The sequence below is a fragment of the Ochotona curzoniae genome, unplaced genomic scaffold (genome assembly GCF_017591425.1).
Source record: "Ochotona curzoniae isolate NIBS_2020 unplaced genomic scaffold, NIBS_Ocur_1.0 patch56, whole genome shotgun sequence".
Classification (NCBI taxonomy): Eukaryota; Metazoa; Chordata; class Mammalia; order Lagomorpha; family Ochotonidae; genus Ochotona; species Ochotona curzoniae.
This window is the reverse complement of record NW_024467035.1, coordinates 841,831-861,747: the sequence shown is the minus strand read 5'-3', so window position 1 is coordinate 861,747 and position 19,917 is coordinate 841,831. Positions and strand designations below refer to the sequence as shown.

Genomic DNA, 19,917 nt, shown 5'->3' with positions numbered 1-19,917 from the left:
ATGTGGGGAATTGAGACCCATATTTTTTGCTTCATTATCAATCCCATTACTCAGAGTCTTTTGATTTCTGATCTGCCTTCTTGGATCATCAGTTTCATTTCCTACAGGAATTCTTGCTCCTCTTTAATAAAGTGGAGCACAGCAAAACACGCTCAAGTCCTTTACTTTTACTTCTAGAACCGAGAGCCTTCTAGAAGTAAGCACATTTATAGCACACATAATTGGCCAGTGCCTTAGGCAGAAAGACAAACATAGCTCATGGCCGGAAGGGTGCTGGACTGCCTGGGCATCAGAATGAGGCAGCATTGTGTGACTTTCCCTGGAGGTTCTTTCTCTATAAAAGCAACTATATTAACTCTCTTTATTCAGGGCTCCTGGTTATCACACACTAGAAGGGAAGAAAGAGGAGAAAGCTATAGCTTACACTGACCTTCCCATTCCCCTTGATTTTCCTCGCATACCATGTAATTGTGATTCAAATGACTTGCTAAGGTTCTTTGCTCTGACTTTGTCATACTTTGTCTTAATTTGGATGACTCCTCTTCTTAATATTCAGTATGTATATGATCCAAGGTCAGAGGTTGAACAGGTGAATAGCCCTGATTTGCATGTTTCACACACACACACACACACACACACACACACACCCCTAGAGGAAGACAAAGACATCGTTATGCCAAGAGGCACAGTTTACTAAAAAGATCAAGTCAGAAATTGTTTTAAGAAGCAAAGGCCAAAGAAAGTTGTCAAAGACCTATGCATTAGGAGTTCGCTAACCTCTGAATTGGAGGTGAAGTAACACATTCAACATTTACTTTTGGTACAATAACTGAAAAAGTACCTACTAAACATACCCATTTATCTACTACTAAGTAATTGCATAAGCCATATTTTCTCCTACTTTTAATGCCTGCAGATCCTTTATGAAGATCCATTCACATACATCTTCCAAGCCCCCTTAGAGGTCAACCTGCATCCCTGCATATAAATGTTGGCAGTTGGATGCCTGATCAGAAAAAAGAGCCAGTGAAACTTTAAATGCCTGTGATGCCCCAGCAACTCTTTTCACATCTATGTGTATCCTGGAGTATATTGGGTATCATACTGTCCTTTCAAAATTTCACTTTATAAATACTTTTTGCTTTACAGGGTGGTCAGTGGTAAACACATATCACATTTTTTGTGACCAGTATAAAAACAATCTTAATGATTCCATACCACACCTATTTCTCCTATCCTTTATGGTCATGTTCATGCTAAGATAGTTACATTCATAACCTAATATATTGAAGTCAGGAGGCAAGAAAAAGGTTGCTTTAAGGTGTATAGAAACCAGTTGTACATAAACTAATAATTGAAATGTCAATGTAGAAGTCACAGGATGTGGTTCAGAACTTGCATTCTTTTTTTTTTTCTCTTTTAACATACTGGTTACTCAATACCATGTCAACTAATTCCATAATGTTATAAATAGTTACTGATGTAATGTCAGGGCTTTTAATTGATCGGGATGATACTCTGCTGGCTCTACCTTCAGACCAGAGATGGTCTCCTCAAGAAACCATTGAACTTATCTGGACAATAAGACGCTGGACTTTATACTTGGTAGATGCTTGCAATGAAAGAATCTCAACTGAATTTAAACTGTGGTTATGCAACAAGGTGGAGGAATCCACCATGGGGGGAGGGTTTGGGGAGGGGGTATCCCAGTACCTATAAAACTGTGTCACATAATGCAATGTAATCAATTATTGTATTTTCTATTTAACTTAACCCACCTTAGGGAACTGGAAATATTATTTGACAGCTTTGGTTACTCAGGCAAGCCAGTAAAACTTTTTCTTTATTAAAAAAAATCTATTTTTATTTAAAATAGGAGTCCCCTTTATACTTCTAAGTGCATTCTCAAGTGCTTTAGAATCATTAATTCTCAACACTCCTTTAGGGGTGACCTTTTTGGGGTCTTAAAATATAATTGTTCAAGGATATGTAGTTAATTTATCCACTATCTGATTCAAAGTAGAGATCTTAGATCTACTTAATCCCAGTGGGAAAACCACACCAGGTACAACATTTTCCCATTAAACAACTTACTTGAAATAGTGAGAGAGTACGTGGTCAGATTAAGGGGATCTGTGTTTTTCCTCCTTACATTAAATATATTTTGAAGTTTGAGCAGTTGAGACCTTAACAATATAGCAAGTTCCATTGACAAGAAATTCAATTATCACATTGCAATAGGATTGTTTTGTTGATAAAATACCTGATTCTAGTAGTCTGTTTCAATGTTTCTTCACTTCATAAATTGTTTATCAGCCTTTCCTACAAATACCAGTAAAGAAAATAAAAAAGACAGAACAACAAAAAAGAAACTAACCCTGATACAGCAACATCAGTAGTCTGAAAGCATATATACTATTTCTATGGGTTGTTTTCAGTCTTTATTATAATTCTCCCTTGCCTGCAATCTAATTTGTTTTAGACCCATATGGTGCCAATTTCTCGAAAGCTTATTGTAGTAATATTAAAAATCTCAATCTAAATATCAAATTAGATGCCAGATCCTAGGATATAAATCTATGTGGACTCACAAAATTTCCCCTTCAGGCTTTGAGATTCCAGTTATTTGTTTCTTTGTTTCTTATGAGGAATAAATTGCTTTTAATGTTGCATTTTATAAAGGGCTTAAAATGTGTGGGTGTCCTCCAACGTACTTGAATTTGCGGTATTTTTCAAAACAATCATAACTCAAAAAATCTCAATATTTGAGTGATGATAATAAAAATTGCTTTGAGCTGAAATTCTGAATTCTGTATTACAGTCCACAGGAAAATTTCACAGCAAAGTAATAAAGCTAGAAAATATGGGTTTATAATGGAAGTGTTGACAGACTCTAGCAGGCACTACTGTGATATCTTGAATCTGATTTAAAAGAGGTTTTCAATAATGTTTTCTAAGTCAGTCTTATGGGAAACTCATGATTTTTTTTAAAGCTTTTCCACTCCTGGATTGATGAAAATGTGAGGAATGTGTGACCAGATCCCTCAGGTCACGTGTGAGTAAAATCATGGGCACTTGTAACAGCAAATCAAGTACAGGGAGACTGCTGTCCTGCAGGAAGCCACCTACTTAATGTCCCACTGCAAAGAGATGTTGTGATACAATGACAGACCCCAGCTGTTATTCGGATCTAATCCGTGTACTCTCAGGTGAGGACAAGGAAGGTATAAACTGAACCCGGCTGTTGCTTTTAACAGAAAGAAAACATAGGGTTTCTGTGACTAACTTAGAAATTTTAAAAGTATGTAAGTCACTCATTAAATTGTATTCTAGGCTCTAAATAATTTTTCCACTAAATTATGGTAAAAGATGCCTGCTTCCATCAAAATTTTTTTAAAAAAAAAAATTTATTTATTTTTATTTGAAAGGCCAATTTGCAGAGGGGAGGGACAGAAAGGCAAAGATGGAGATCTTTCACAGGTTCATTCCCCAAATGGCTGCAACAGTTGGAGCTGAGCTGATCTGAAGCGAAGAGATGCCTCTGGGTCACCAACATGGGTGCAGGGGCCAAACACTTGGGCCATTCTACTCTACGTACATAGACCATATCAGGGAGCTGCATCAGAAGTGAAATAGTGACGTGGAGCAGCACCCTATGGGATGCTGACACTGTGAGGGGAGGATTAACCAGCCCACCACCGCGCCACCCTCACCAGTCCCAGCCACTATCAAAAAAATATTTAAACTTAAAACTGATAATGACAGAGAGTAAGGAAGATTTCCTTTGAGTATCTAATTAAGATGAAGAATCAGTTAGGTTCAGGGACCGTCAACCTTAGCTTGTTGCCTTGCTGCATCTCAAGCACTGGGGGAGGCAGTGCTTGGAAATGCTTAGGTAAAGTGAGGAAGATGATCTGTGTCTATGTGTGTTTCCACCTGTGTGACTTTAAAGAACATACTATGACTTATATTCCACCGTTTTAATGCAAAATGAGAAAATAATAACAAGAAGGATAATAACCTGTGCCATTGTTGCTAGCAAGTGGCAAGCACTGTTTGGGGTTCACTATATATATATATATATATATATATATATATATATATATATATATTCATTATATCTCTCTAAAATGTAATGATATGCATCTCATAACTTAATTGAAAGAAATCAGAGGCATTCAATATAAAGTCCTTGATACAACGTCAAGCATATCTTCAATGCGTTATCTGATTATGTTACTACAAGAGTGATCATATTTTATGAAAAATTTCATGAACATTACTTAAGCTAAAGAGATGTAAGGGCTGTTACTGCACGGTATTATTATTGTCATGAATTATCACTGTGGATCTTTATAAACCAAACTATGACAAGATGATCTTTTCCACGTAAGCCCTTTAATATCAGTCAAGGTTGACCAGAAGCTGGAGGAAATCATGGTATTTTCTCAACCCCACCAAGCAGCCTTTGGCTGTATATATTAAGTATATGTGCTGCTAAAGTGAATATGATGTGTACTTTGATTTGGGGATAACTCACATTCAGATTGGTCCTACTTTCTTCCAGCTTATAATGGAATCACAGACAATTCAAGTCAGTCTGTTTCAACATACCGAAACTTTAAAGAAGCATGCATTCTAAAATATTGAGCAAAACATAGACAGCTAGGTTCTTAATTTTTTTCTGACTGAAGGTGAAATAAAAAAGCATAGATCATAAATATAGAGCTCAATGAAATTTAACATGTGGAGAATACACATACAACCAATCTAATAACTGTGCTGAAATCAATAAGCCATCCCATTTTCCATGACTATCTTTACACTTGCATAGAAATTAGTTTAAGGATATTTTCTTCTTTGGTATTTAATGCATACTTCGTGAAAGGTGTATAAATTCTGCTTCATTTTAGTAGAACAAGAAATTCACACAAGAGGAATCATTCACTTTATTTAAAAAATAAAATAATTCTAACCGGAGAGCTCAACGAAACCTCACATTTATCTACGAGGGACTTCATAGACACATCCTTGGCTTAAACTTTATGTACTACAATTTCTAATAGAGCAGCCCATTAGTAAACTGCATTCATGCTAATGTGCTTGCTTGGGGCAATAATTATCACAGTCCCTAGTCCTGGTCCTTGCCAGTGAACACGAACCAGCAGTGGCTGATGTAGTGTTGTAATTATACAATTAGCCTTGTCAAGCCATGGAGCGTGGGGAATAGCAGGATCTTGAAGCTTCAAACGTGGCTGGCTGATAGATGACTATCATTAAGCTCATCCTTTGTTCACTTTGTGACGAGGTGGACCCTGAGCCCAGGAAAAGGCTCCTTAATGAAGGGTAAAAATCCTTGACCCGTAGCCGTTTTGCTTCACGTTCTCATCTCTACTCAGCTCACCTTCCTCTCCCCAGCTGTGCATACGTTCTGTTCATCTCTCACCTGGCAAACAGCTGTCAACAGCCCTTTTAACTGATCAAATTTACATGATGCCAAGTGAAATTCAGAGAAATACTACTTAGCTTGATACTTTCAGTCATAACAATGGTGGTTCTCAAATTCCCGTATTCATTTTCATTATTAAATGAAGCAGTGTGGAATTTTGACCACATGAAAATTACTTATGGCTAATTTCACCTACTAATTTATCAGTATTCAGAATATATAGTTCAATAAGCATATAGGTATACAGACACACATGTTTACATGTGTAAATGTGCATCATTCAGACATGTCATGTGTGTATATTTGTTTTGTCACATATAAATATTCAAACTTTTTGAACTTTCTCAGAAAGAAGAAAATTGGTATAAAAACTCCACTTTACTTCCTGCTCTCAATCACTTTGAGCCTATCTTCATTATTAACCTAATTTTCTTTCCAACTGGTTACACACTCTCCTGAGTTTGACTGGGCTGTTTCTTTTGCGAAACCACTTTGCTATGGTAATTAGAGGTTGCAAAAGTAGCAGTGTAGATGTTCACACTAAGTAATTGTAAGAGGATCTATTACGCGCTCTTTGAATCTGCTGTTGCCTTCCTTCCACGCTCCAGAACTACACAGAGCCACTGTTCAAAGACGTCCTTTCAAATGAGATTGTCAAATTATTGATGCTAGAATCAAACAACATCCAGAGTGTTACATGTCCAAATTCATATACAAAACACAAAATCAGAAGATATTTGCAAATCACTTCCCTAAATATTTGTCATGTCAAGTCTTGAAGTCCATTGACATAGACGAGTGTGGTTAAAAAGGGATGACATGAGATGCTGATACAGTTCACTGGTTCCATTGGGATGGTAATTATATGAATCTACACACAGGATAAAATTATATAGAACTATATACATACACACAATTACATTCTCAAAAAACACTGAAATTTGAAAAAGCTCTGTGGAGTGTACCAATGTTGATTTCCTGCTTGCAGTATTTTACCATAGCTATGTAAGATGGGAAACTCAATGAAGAACAAACGGAACTGCTTTAATTTTTTAGAAATTCTCTTGAATCGACAATAAAATAAGAAATGTTCAGATAGCTTTAAATGAGCTATCAGGATAAAGTTTGGTCATGGAAATGTGTGGGAAAAAATAAATGCTTCTTTTTCTCAGCCTCACTATGATTTCTATGCAAGAAAATAACTCATCCCACTCTTTGTTTATCCTGTCTGTAGCAAAATGTAAGCTCTATCTCTCCAAATTATTGTAAACATCTTGAGATACGTGAAAAAACAGTATTGCATGCATACTTCTGGAAGATCACAAATATGTATCACAATTTCCTGACAGCAATATTGTAACACCAATCTACCTGTACAGTTGTGGAAACAAAAGCCATAGGGGAGCAATAAACTAGATATGCCACTCCTGCCACTTTGATTTGCATTTGAGAAACAAACCACTGTGCTCCTAAAATCTAATACAATGCCAAGCCGCACACAGTCATGGCTAATAGATGCAATTGTGAACACTTTACACACATGAAGTGCAATTTAATCCATTTGGAATGGATAGCTTTCTTTTCTTTCTTTTTTTTTTATCAAAAATGTACATTAAAAGAACTGGCTACATTGAAAGATGAAGTTAATTTCTTTATTTTCCATATGTATATGGGAGCTGAATGGAAACCTTTGCCATTTATAGGAAAGTATAACAAACGCGCTGAATTGGAGTTGCTCAGCAAGACAAACAAAGCCACAGGCAAAACAAAGCAAGAGCGAAGCTTGCTATTTTATGGGACAGACAGGAAAGAACCTAAATGCCTTCTCGTAGCCAGAGACCTTCATCATTCACACAAACCCCAGGAAATAATTAAGCCTTCAGTGCAATTCTGGGACCTGTGCTCTAATAACTGCCTCAATAAACTCCCTTTTCATCTGCTAGTTCCAGGACTCCATTTTATCGCTTACTACCTTTTATATATCATGCTTCTTTAAGGCAATGGGAATTTGGCACAGAAATACAAAGCATGAGATTGTTTCTGAGAGGAATAAACATGATTCAAACTCAGTGAGGTGCTTTATCACCAATCTGGGAGGTTGCAAAGTTATCAGATATTCTGACAGACAGACTGAGAAGGAGAACCACTGGAGGGAAGGGAAGATTCAATAATAATTACCAAAAAATACTCCTTGAACAATCCGCTAAATACACAGAAGCATCAAGCAGTAAACAACAGGCTAGCTGTCTCTCATTTTAAATTGTATAGGTGAAAAAGAGTTGATTAAATATTCTTTAAAAATTAATACAAGAAACCTGTAACTTCATGTTTCAGACCAAGTCTCTCAGGTACTCCAGCAGTTACTCTACTTAACTTAAAAATGAGAGGCCCACACAGTTGCAGAGGTGAGGCTCAGAAAGGCAGTTGTCAGTAAACCCACACTAGGACCTATGAGTAACAGGCAGGCTACAGATTCAGATCCCAGGATTGTCTCTAAGAAGTATGTTCTTAATGGACTCTGCCACCTAATTCGGCTTCATTTTCCTTGCCTCCAAGAAATGACAACAGATGGTCTCAAACTGGCCTTGTGAGTACTAAGTGAGCCCTCGAGGCACCACAAAGCCTTCCCCCCTCCAACTTCTCCCCTACACACACACACTCTGCTCCGCCTTTTTGCTGCCACTGCAAAAGCCAGGTCTTCAGATGTTTAACTAAGATTTCACATAAAAATCCAGATTCACCTCTGAAGAATATTAAAAATCCTGAACTAGATGATATTTTAGTCCACAGGTGTTGGTGTTTATTTTTATAGATACAACTGCTCCACAAAGAGATAGAGTTCAGGTACAAGCTTTTCCCATGTCACTTTTCTTTTGAAACCAGACCTCAACAGCAAGGCCAGGAAACAGACTCTGGCCATGTAATAGGGAGTCCCACAGCACCTGCTTGGGAGCACAGGTCATGGGGGGGCACAAGGTCAGTCCTGCATGTGGACAGTGGTCCGGGGGTCCCTGACGATGGCATAGGCTCATGACATTTACTGAGAGAAACCCAGTAAATGCGTAGTGCTGTCCTGGTCCTCCTGCCCTTGGCCAAAGGTGAGTGAATTCAAAGCCAGGAGGGTTTCCCATGTCAGTACAGGGTCCCAAAGCTTTGGGCTAGCCTCCATTATTTTCTCAAGTCATAAGCAGGTTGCTGAATGGGATGTGTGGCAGCCTGGACATTAACCAGCACCCATATAAAATGCCAGCACTGCTGGCAGAAAATTAGCCAACTGAGCCATCCAACTATCTTAATTAATGTTAGATTAGTGTTCATTTTGATCCTGTCAGAGTTCCTGAAGGTATGTATCTCACAGAAAATTCTATCTTTAACTCAGATTCATCCCTCTGGCTCTCTTAAAAGTCCCAGGGATTTGGTAAATGTTTTCCTGGTGGATGACAACACTTAAGACACCAGTGTCCCATATGGGAACATCTCAACTTAAGTCCGGGCTCTGTCCCAATTGCAGGTTCTTCCCTATGCAGATCCTGGAATTCAGCAATCATGATTCAAGTGACTGAGTTTTAATTTTAATTGTGAATTGCTGTTTAATGCTATTTATCTATGCTTTTAATACTATGGTTTCTAGTTTCAATGTTTATCTTTTCTGTCTTTGTAACACATAAACATTTCTCCATTCTAAAACATACTCAGGGAATCCATTCAATATTCTGGTTTTCACACATTTCTGAATAGTATTAAATATCTTTCTCATCTTATTGACTAACTATAATGCTGTTAGTGTTCTGCATGTGACAGTGGCCACACCTACACACAGACTCTGGTCTTGACTATAAATACAAATTCCTAGTGAGCGCCTTTACCAGTCACGACACCCAGGTTTCAGTCTCACTTATAGTCATGTATAAGGAAATTGTTGTATCAAAAGAGAAACAATTGTTGTGGCTGTTTTAGAATGATGTTAGGCACTAAGAGCTTCATTCAGATAGCCTGCATAGGTAGCCGGGGTCTACACACCTGCTGGTTCAATAGCAGGAAGCTGCGGGAGAAGTGGAGCAGCTGGGTTCAGCACTATGGGCTGCTAGTGTGGTAAGCTACTGCTAAACCTGCGGTGGAACAATTCTGCCATGATAGCTCAATTTCTCAACATAAAAATTAGAAGCCAGATTATGGCACAAATAGAACAAGATCTTAGGAATGTGGGTGGAAAGCACAGGAGGATGGGAGACTGCAAATTCTTCCAAAGATCTGAAATAACAAATACTAAATTTGAGGTTTCCTCCTTCCTCTGACCATCAGGACTTAAGAACAAATGCTAAATCTGTTATAACTCCAATTTAAAAGTCAGGTGTTTTAAAAATATCACATACAGGGTTTTATAACTATGTCTGTATGTGTTTTAGTCTATTCGTCTCAGACATTATTCAAACTATCATAGTGTCCATTGTAAGTTTACGTTAAGCAGTGTTCTTGGCATATGACAAATATACTATTAAATAAATTACCTACTGTACAATTAATTTGAAATAATCACTGGTATTAGCCTCACTTTTAGGAACATGGTGAGATACAGTATCTTGTCGAAAACCACGCAGCTAAGTGTGATGGTAACGGGATTGGAATCCAGAATGTCTGGTACAAGAGTCTTGAGGCTTGATACAAACTACTGCCAAATTACACATTTTACCTTGTTAATTTACAATGTCACTGTGATTGGTATTCATGACCCATGGCTGTTTGCATAATAATTTTGAGCTTCCTTCATTGTACCAATTAAAACAGCAACAGAAAGAATTTCTCTGTAAGTCATGTCTTCATGAAAATAATGGAATGCGTTATTAAAGCTACATTTTTTTTGCAGTCTGAGCTGTGGAGTAGTAAGTAAACCTGTTGCCTGTGGCTCTGGCATCCCATATGGGTACAAGTTCAGGACTTTGTTGCCCCACTTCTGATCCAGTTGCCTGATAACGCTCCTGGAAAAGCCTCAAAGGATGGCCAAAGTGCTTGGGTCCCTGAACTTAGAAGAAGATCCTGACTCCTGGCCTCCACCTGGTCCAACCCTACCATTATGGCCTTGCCATCTGGAGAGTGAGCCTCCTTCCATGTGCTTCTTCATCAGTGAATTTCAAATATTAATAAGTCTTAACAAAACAAAAACCAATTTTTAATATATAGACCCTGTTGATGAGATATAACAAGATAAAATGCCATGTTTCCCTCTACTCCTCAAATCAAGAAATATGTGGAAAGAAAGTAGACCACTTGAAGCTACAGTGATGTGCATATACACGGGAAGGAAAATCAGTGCAGAGTTTAGAGATCTGGTCCTGGAGTCAGAGGTACCTGTTAGGGAATTCAGGTACATCAACATATAAGTGTCATTTTCCCCCTTTTCTCTTCTCTCTCTGCCTAAATAAGTAAGTAAATCTACTTAAAAAGTAAGTAAGTAAACAAAAAAAATTATATTACATTAAATAAAAATTCATTTTGGAAGGAAATTTAGAAGCCTACAGGTGTTTTCCCCACAATATATATCACCTTGAACATGCTAAAGACTTCCACGGCAATTCTGAATTTTCTGATTGACTTCTACTGTATCTTCCTGTGAACTTTCCTTTCTGGAGTATCCCTGTAATGAACTGTATCTGCTATACCTGTAGTAAAGATTAAAGATGAGGCATAGAAGACCAAGGAGATGAGATGATAATACATGTTTGATCCATGTCCACTTAATCATCACCAGCATTACCCACTGTGACATTCCCAACGCCAAGTGTTCACCTATCATTCAGAATTGCTAATTCACTCCTAAAAACCATTTGCCTAACTCATTAGCAACAGTTACAAGAAAACAATTTCTTATCCTTACTTTCTAACTTGGATTCACAAGGTACCAAGATGGCATATGGTATCACATGAACATTAAGTAACAAAATGCCCCTTTCTGCTTATCAAATTAAATCAGCTTGCAAATGCAGCAGCTGTAGTGTGAATATGGCTGCTATAATTAGCAAATGATTTTAGTATTTATATTTGCATTTTCTATTACACAAAATTTAAGGGGTAGTAAACCTGTGGAAGCGTGAAAATAAAGTTGGGAGGTGGATAAAATAGTTTAAGAATACTTAGTTCTTTGTACAAAATGGTAGCAGTGATAGTTGGTTCTATTGGCTATGTGATTTTAATCAAGTTCAGTTCTCTGTGTCTGGCTCTCCTTATCTGTCAGATGGATTAAATAATGATATCTACCTCAAAGATTTGTAATAAGATAAATAATCCATAAATTACAAGAATAGCCATTTGCATGGAATAAGTGCTCAATAGTTACATGTAATTCTTATACATTGTGCAACCTGTTAACATTTTCATAGGTATAACAAAACACATTTTAATTATCATATGTGATAATTCTTTCTTTCTACTGCCACCTTCGTAAATGAACAAACAAAAAGGGCTGCAAGCAAATACAAGTGAGTACTACAGCCATTCTGATGGTATTTCACACACTCGCACAAGCCTTCCTTAGTGAGAACTGAAAGAAAAGGAAAGTTCTGTCACTGAAATAGCTGTTTGTGAAAACACTTGCCTTCCACCATATTCCTGACACTGTATAGACACCTCTTAGATCATTTCTGTTTTATTGCCTTGAAAACTATAGTTAATAAAAGCAGACCCTTCTTTCCCACTGTGTTTTACTAGTTGAGCCACAAAGCTTACACACTCTATTTTACTTAATCTTTACAAGTCACTATGGCCAAGATATTAGTTTTCTGTTGCTCTAACTAATTACTAAAATCTAGTAGTCTAAAGTAATGCACATTCACTATTTTGGGGCATTTAAGTTTAGGAAGGGGGCGGTCTGTATTCCCTCTCATGTTTTTCAGAAGAATCACTAGGTTTCCTGCCTCTTGTAGTTTTTGGCAGCCTGAACTCGTTGGCTTATGACACATCCCTCCTTCTTCAAGACACATTCAAGCCCACTTCTGTCCCCGTCTCCTTTTTTATTCCACGTGCTTGATGTTTGTGTTGCTCTAGGACTCTTTATTAGTCTTTGTTTCCATCTTGAAACTGTTTCTGCTTCTTGATCCTCATATGAAACTGATATGGTCTGTTTTCATCATAAAATTTATAATGTCAATTCTAAGTTAAAATATTTTAATAATTTCTTTCCTATTAAAGGTTTGTTTATTTATTTGAAAGGTCAAGCTATAGGTGAGAATGGAGAGATTTTTCATCTGCTGGTTCATTCCTGAAATGGCACATTAGCAGGGAACTGGATTGAAAGTGGAGCAGACTGGTGGCCTCTAAGCAGTGCCCATTTTGGATGCTGGCAGCTTTACCCATTAAACCACAATGTCAGCCCCTTAACAAATTAATAATGCTCTTTTGATCGAATCCAAACTTTTTGTGCTAAACTGAGTTACCATAAACCTTGTTCTGTTAGGACATCTCTGGCACAACTGCTGAAAGTGTCCCATCTGAACAATACGTCCCATAGTCACCATACCGAGGTGCTCCTCTGTGACTCACCCTTTGCCTAACATTTCCCTGGCCAAAGTCTTCACTCGTGGAATTCAGAGGCCTCTCTTTTCAGTTCTGCACTATAATTTGTTTTTTCAAATTCCAAACCAGAATTTTTCATCCTACACTTAGATTTTACTTGCTAGGGTTATCCCATACTTGAAAGTACCAAGGGAGAACTGGGCTTATGAGAATGTTCATTCCTTGTCTACGTCCACAGTGAGCATAGCATCTGGCAAATGATAGGGATACATACACATCTGTTGAAGAATTAATGACTAAATAATGTCTTACATAATCAATACAAGTAAGTTTGTCATGTAAGTCTAAATAATAAAGTGTGTTCCAAATGTTAATGACAAAAATGAATACAGAAGTATAAGTGCTGACTTCTGCTTGAGGAGGAATGTTGACTGGGGAAGGCTCCTTAGAGGAAAAAAAGTCCAGTTAGTGTGAACAGATAAAAAGGTCAGGTGTGTGACTCAAAAAACTCTCAGGAGCAGGCATTTGACTCGGTGCTTAAAATTCCTGTTAGAATACCAGCAAACCATACCATACATCTAGGGTTCCATCCTTAGTTCTGGCTCTTGACTCCAGCTTTCTGTTAGGGCCACAGTAATAACTCAATTAGTTGGGTTCCTGCCACTCAACTGGGAGACGGAGATTAAGTTCCCAGATGCCAGTATGAGGCTGTCCAGGCACAGCTGTGGAACGAACAAGCAGATCAGTGCTGTCTCTCTCTCACTCTGCTTTCTGCCTCTCAAATAAATAAATAAATAAATAGTCTCTGCAATAAAAAGCTGTGGGAAAAGACTTCTAAGTAGAGAGGATAATATTTTCAAAGGCAAAAAAGTATAAAGCAAGGTAATCATTTAGAAAACTCAAAGTGGTTTCTATAATTAGCTCACAGAGTACTATATAAATTACATATATATATGATAGAAAAACCTAATTGTGAAGAAAACACAGAATATTTATTTTGTTTCAGTACTAGGATAACTTGAATTTTTTTATTGCCTATTTAGCTCATTTCATAAATCATAGAAATTCTCAAGATAAATCAGCTTTTGGAGAGTTACATCTCAAATTTAATATTTATAAAGAATAATCACAATAACAAGTTTATCACACAATATTCACAAAAATCAAAATACATGATCCACAAGGAAACCAAATTGCAAATTGAGACTTATAATATGTAGAATGACACTGAGATTTTCCCTTAAATAATTCTTGGCCTTACATTTTAAGAGTGATATATAAAATTTCTACTTGTCTAAATGTACTGTTAATCATTATGTTATAAAAAGAAATAGACCAAAATGACCAAGTCAACATTTGGAACTTATATTACACAAATACAAAGATGAAAATGTCAATAGAATGCACGGAATGTAACTGTTGATATAATAAATTAAGACTTACTGCAATCCTATTTTTCTGTGAGGAGAAAAGTTTCAAGAAATGTACTGGAGACACATGATCATAATGACATGCTTGAACACGGTCTTTTCAGATGTTGTGCACTAATGGACTATGAAACGTGAGTACTTTGCTTAGCACATGAGTGGCTCAAAGATTTGAGCTAAGATTTCAGTTGGGAGAATCCATATGAAATATCCATAATTCTGTCCCTTTTGAAAAATGGCAAATTCAGATAATATGCAACCAACCACAGTGCCTAGAAAGAGATGAGATGCCTTCCGTTGCACTGGAGAGCCACCTGCCCTTTTGCCGTACCACTTACCTCATGAGTGTTACATGCCTGCCCTCTCACATCATACCAAAGCCAAATCATTAGGGATCAGTGGAAACTTGACAAGCATTTGCAATAGCAAATGTTAACACACAGGGTATTGTAACAAAATCATCTAAAAATTGCAACAATTAAGGAATTCAACTTTTCTTTACTGGCTTTGTTTCTTACCATATTAAACCAACCAAAAGGAACTTCAGAAAGGCAAACAAATCCAATATAGGCATTTGTTCCTCTGACTAACAAGCTATCGTTTTTGGCCTCTTGTGAACATAAGCAAAGCATAGTAATCCAAAAATCGGTAAGTTCAACCACCTTCTCTATCTACCAGGTACTCCTGGGTGGAGTCAACCAAATGTGGACTAAAAATGCTTTAAGTAATATGTATCTTTATTGACTTGCACAGATCCATTTCTTATAATTTTTTCCCTAAAAAATATAAGCAAGCAATATTTATAGAGCACTTACATATATTCTATATCATAAACAATTTGGAGACGATTAAAGTGCAGAGGTCACATGGACACAGGCTATATGCAAAGGCGGAGATTACTGCACTATATGTAAGAGACAAAATCATCTGGAATTCCCATGGTAACCTCTAACGGAAACCAAAGGATGATTGCATAGCAATCTATGGTTTTCGTGTAACCGTATCTTTCAATAAACCATATCTTTCAATAAAAACAAATAGCACTTATTTTATTTAAGCAGACTGAAAGATAACATTCCATCTGAATCCAAACTATTCTAGATTAAAATAAGCCGAAGAATTCCACTTCTGCAGGAAACGGCAGCACTTACCTTAGCTATCTGGACACACCAGTTAAGCAGCAGTTGTGAACCAATGTTATCCTTGTGTTCATGGACATAATCCAAAAGGCAGCCATGGGGCATAAGCTGGGTAACCAACTGAATCGTTGGGCTCAGACACACACCTAATAAACGGACTAGGTGTGGATGATCCATGCTCGCCATTATCAGAGCTTCCTGTAGGAAAAACACATAAAATATTATCACTTACACTACATTTTATTTGCTTGAATTGTATTCATGAGTCTGATAAGCATGTGAAGACATACTCTCACTCAATGAAACAGATTCAGAATAAAAAAAAATTATCTCTACTAGTATCCTTAAAGTTATGTAATTCAAGAAATTAAATGAAAAATAAACACATATATACCAGCTAACCCTAACCAGAATAATTGTGTATAAAATTAACAGTATTTTCTTATTTTCAATATAAAAATATTTCTTTTACTTACTTTCAAGTAACCTAAAATAAAACCTGTTCTATACCATAGATTTTTAAGCCTTGATCTTAGTTCTGTAGTACAAAAATATGTACAGTACAGTTATATGCAAGTAGGATAAGGTGATTAAAATCTGTATTATTTGTTATTGGTACAAAATCGTACAACAGTCTGTGACAAAAAATGTAAAACTGGAAACAAAGAACTATAAACACATGCTCATTGTCAATTTAAGTAAAACAAATATTTTAATGATACGTTATTTGTGATTTTACTGCTATTCATATTCATTTTGCCAATAAAATTATAAGTTATGTCTTCCACATTGATTAACAAAATTTGAGGGCTGGGTGAGATAATAAAATTTCATTTACTCCCAATTCTTACATCATGAAATGAGAAAGAGTGAGCTTCAGTTTTTTTATCACCAAATGGAAATAGTGGACATATGCAGATTTTTCAGTGCATCCAAACATTAGCCTCCAGCAAGTCTCTTTAAGTGTCTTTTTCTACAATTTGAGACAAGCACAACCATAAATGATATGCTTATGTACTTTGCTATAGTTTGATATATACAAATAAAATAACACTTCTCTCCTATGAGAGTGGTAGTAAAATTCTACTTATATGTAGTCACATAGAATCAGCTACATGGTATTCTTGTCAATAGTTAACTCTTGTCACAAATGATAAAGAAATCCACATTGTAGCACATTTTGCAAAAATGTTGTCCTGAACTCACTAAAAATGTCAATGTGACAAGCCCCACCAAGAAGAGTGTGAGTTCCTGTTAAAATCCATGACAACGGTAGTGCCCTGCTGGATCTCTGATCGCCTCCTAGATTAGAAGAAAAAAACTGAACTTTATTGGGATAATTGAGAAAATCTGAATAGTGACCACATTTGATGTAACACTATATCAATATCAAGCAAACAGAGTGAGAACAGTATCCTGCAGAATTGAAAGAATCCTTTTCGGCAAACCTGAAAAAAGGTGTGGATGAAGTGTTTTTGTCTGCCACGTAGTTTCAAACACCTTACTCTGAAAAATGGAGGGACTGAACAGGAGAGACAACATATATGTGTATGCTTATTTTGCTTGTGTATGTGTGTGTATGTTCCATGTCCACATGTATGTAGGCCGATAGGTATACACACATATGTGGTTGTGACACGCATACATGGCAACTTTTTATTAATTCGTGTGAAGGTACAACGTATTCAGTGCATTACTCTTGAACATTTTCTAACAACTCATTTAAGGACACAAAGTTATACTGAGTTTCCATTTAACACATTATGGAAGGTTAAATACATAAATTACTTCCACTCCTTCAAAAACCACACTAGTGACAACAGAGGAATGAATAAAAATGTGTTTCTACCAACAGTCATAGAAAGAACACAACAGGTGCGGAATAACTCATGGAGGGAGTGACTTCGTGGTGATAACTAACCTGTCAAACCCAAGAGACTCAAAGTTGCACTTTGGGAGTGACTGGCTAAGGGCAGTTTCTGAAAACCAATGCAATGATGTGTACCAGCTGTGCTTGCAGCACAAACCTCTGTAAATGGGTCACAAAGACTGCGCTCAGACATTTAGGGAGCAGTTAAATGGCAGGACCTCCACGCTTGAGAGAACCTAATTCAAAATATAGGCACAAGGGAAACAGGACTGCTCCAGGGCTACCAGGAGTATCATGTGGATTGCACGTATTGTGAAAATATGAGAGGGCTCCAGTAAGTCATAGATACGCGTATTATGAGAAAACCATATACATATTACAATGTTTGTTTCAGCAAAATAAATGGAACTTGTAATTCTATTCGTCTACAAACTTTTGGTGACTCTCATACATATTATCCTTCACTTCCTTGGTTCTATGACTTCAAAATTCTGAAAGTTTTGTTTAAGTCCACAAATCCAGACCCAGCAAAAATCCAAGCAATGGAGTGAACAGAACAGGATCAGACATGTCAGATCATAAAATTTAAATTTTTTTCCTTACATGTGCTCACTGGGGAAAAAAAAAGTATAGAGAGATAACAAAGAAGACAGTAGTCCCTTGGTATCCCTGGGATCCTCGCAAATATCAAAATCCCCAGACACTCAAGTTCCTTGCAGAGAATCATAATTTTTTTTTAGATTTGTTTATTTATTTAAATTGCAAAGTCAGATATACAGGGAGGAGGAGAGACAGAAAGGAAGACCGTTTGCTTGATGATCCAACCCCCACGTGACCACAATGGCTGGAGCTGAGCTGATCCGAAGCCAGGAGCCAGGAGGTTTCTACATGGGTGCAGGCTCCCTAGGCTCCAGGCCATCCTCAACTGCCTTCCCAGGCCACAAGCAGAGAGCTAGATGGGAACCAAGACCACTGGGATTAGAACTGGTACCCATATGGGATCTCAGCGGGTTCAAGGTGAGGACCTTAGCCATTAGGCCACCATGCCAGGCCTGAATCATGATATTTAAATACAATTTATGCAGAATCAAAGTTACAGAATAGAATAAGGACATGTTTAAACAGACAGAGAATCAGAGAATCATCAGCCAATGTAAAGTAGAGAGGGCACATTCCAGGATATAGGAGAGGACAAGCTGTCAGCAAAAGGGCCCTGGAGACTGACAGACACAGGAAAGCAGCAAAGACAACAGTGTGTTGTTGCAGTGACCAGATACCTCAGTGGCAGTCGGTGAGCAGTGATCTGAGCTCAGTGGCTGGAGGTCCAGCAGCAGCCAGGTGGGAAGGGGAGTTCACCAAGAGCTCAGGAGGTGAATCCAGGCAAAAAAACTGCCTGTCCTGCTGATCTGTTTGATTTGGCCAGGAGCAGAGACAGAGCAACAGACCCCAAACAGGCTGTGCAACAGGTTAGATTTAACAGCCCCAAACCACACTAAAGCAATACCTGACACTATTTTGTGTACAGAGGCAAAGGCTGTGGGATGGGACTATGCATGCAATAAGATGGGAGCAAAATCATTTGGGGTTCAGTGTGCATTGCACCAAGGTAGCATCTTACAGGTTCCACCCAAAATGGGTCCAGGTAGCCCCCAGATCTAATGGCCAGCAGATGAAGAACTGCAGGAGTGGCATATCAGGTACCATCTAGTACAGTGGGGCAAAGGCTGTGGGACCGGAGGGACAGCAGTGAGCTGTACATGCGCTGAGCTGGGAGCTAACTCACTTCCAGCTCAGTGCACTGCACTGATCCCACATCAAAAATAATATTGACTTTGGCATCCTATGGGTCAAAATAGGTCCAGGTGGCCCTCAAAGCAAAGGCCAGCAAGTTCCAGCAAGATCAGCACCACTAACAGCCTAACTATTTAGGACACCTGGTGTCTCCCTATCCCTGAAAACTGCTCAAACAGGAAGAGACATGTACAAACAACAGTACAGCCATAGCACAGAATCACAGGAAGTTGAGAGTGGTGATCAAGGAGCTGGGGCTATAGAGACCAGAGTGGAAGCCTAACACAAGAGCTAAGATCCAACACTCACTGAAGGAGTGGCACAAGTGACTGCAAACAAAGAACTGGGTACCAAATGCAATAAGTAAAATTGAACTATAGACCTGTGATTGACACAGCTTAGAAACCTGCCCTAAGGAGGCAGTAAAAAAAAAAAAGAGATAAAGGCACAATACATATTATTGAAGATCACTCTACGAAGGAGTGGAAAGCCTTTGCCAATCTCCGAATTAACTGAGGAATACATCAAAATCAGGGATAAAGAATTTTTAAAAAACTCATTATAAAGCTTCTTATCAACAACAAGGACATGAAGGAATTCAAGGCATATGTCACGCAAGAAACAGCAACACTATAAAAAAACAAAATCATGAAGTATTATTAGAAATGAAGCCACAATGGAGCAAATTGAAAATCCAGTGGCGGGCCCAGTGTGGTAGCCAGGTGGCTAAAGCGC

The 19,917-nt window shown here is 37.7% G+C and overlaps 1 protein-coding gene across 4 annotated transcripts in view; it reads right to left on the bottom strand.

The window, feature by feature from the left end:
- The window catches only part of LOC121168093 (receptor tyrosine-protein kinase erbB-4), a 984,643-nt gene that overhangs the window by 133,524 nt on the left and 831,202 nt on the right, over positions 1-19,917 (bottom strand). For all 4 annotated transcript variants that reach the window (XM_040997858.1, XM_040997859.1, XM_040997862.1 and 1 more), the window contains exon 20: positions 15,534-15,719. In XM_040997858.1, the coding sequence (XP_040853792.1) occupies positions 15,534-15,719 (186 nt within the window). The remainder of the gene's footprint in view (positions 1-15,533; positions 15,720-19,917) is intronic.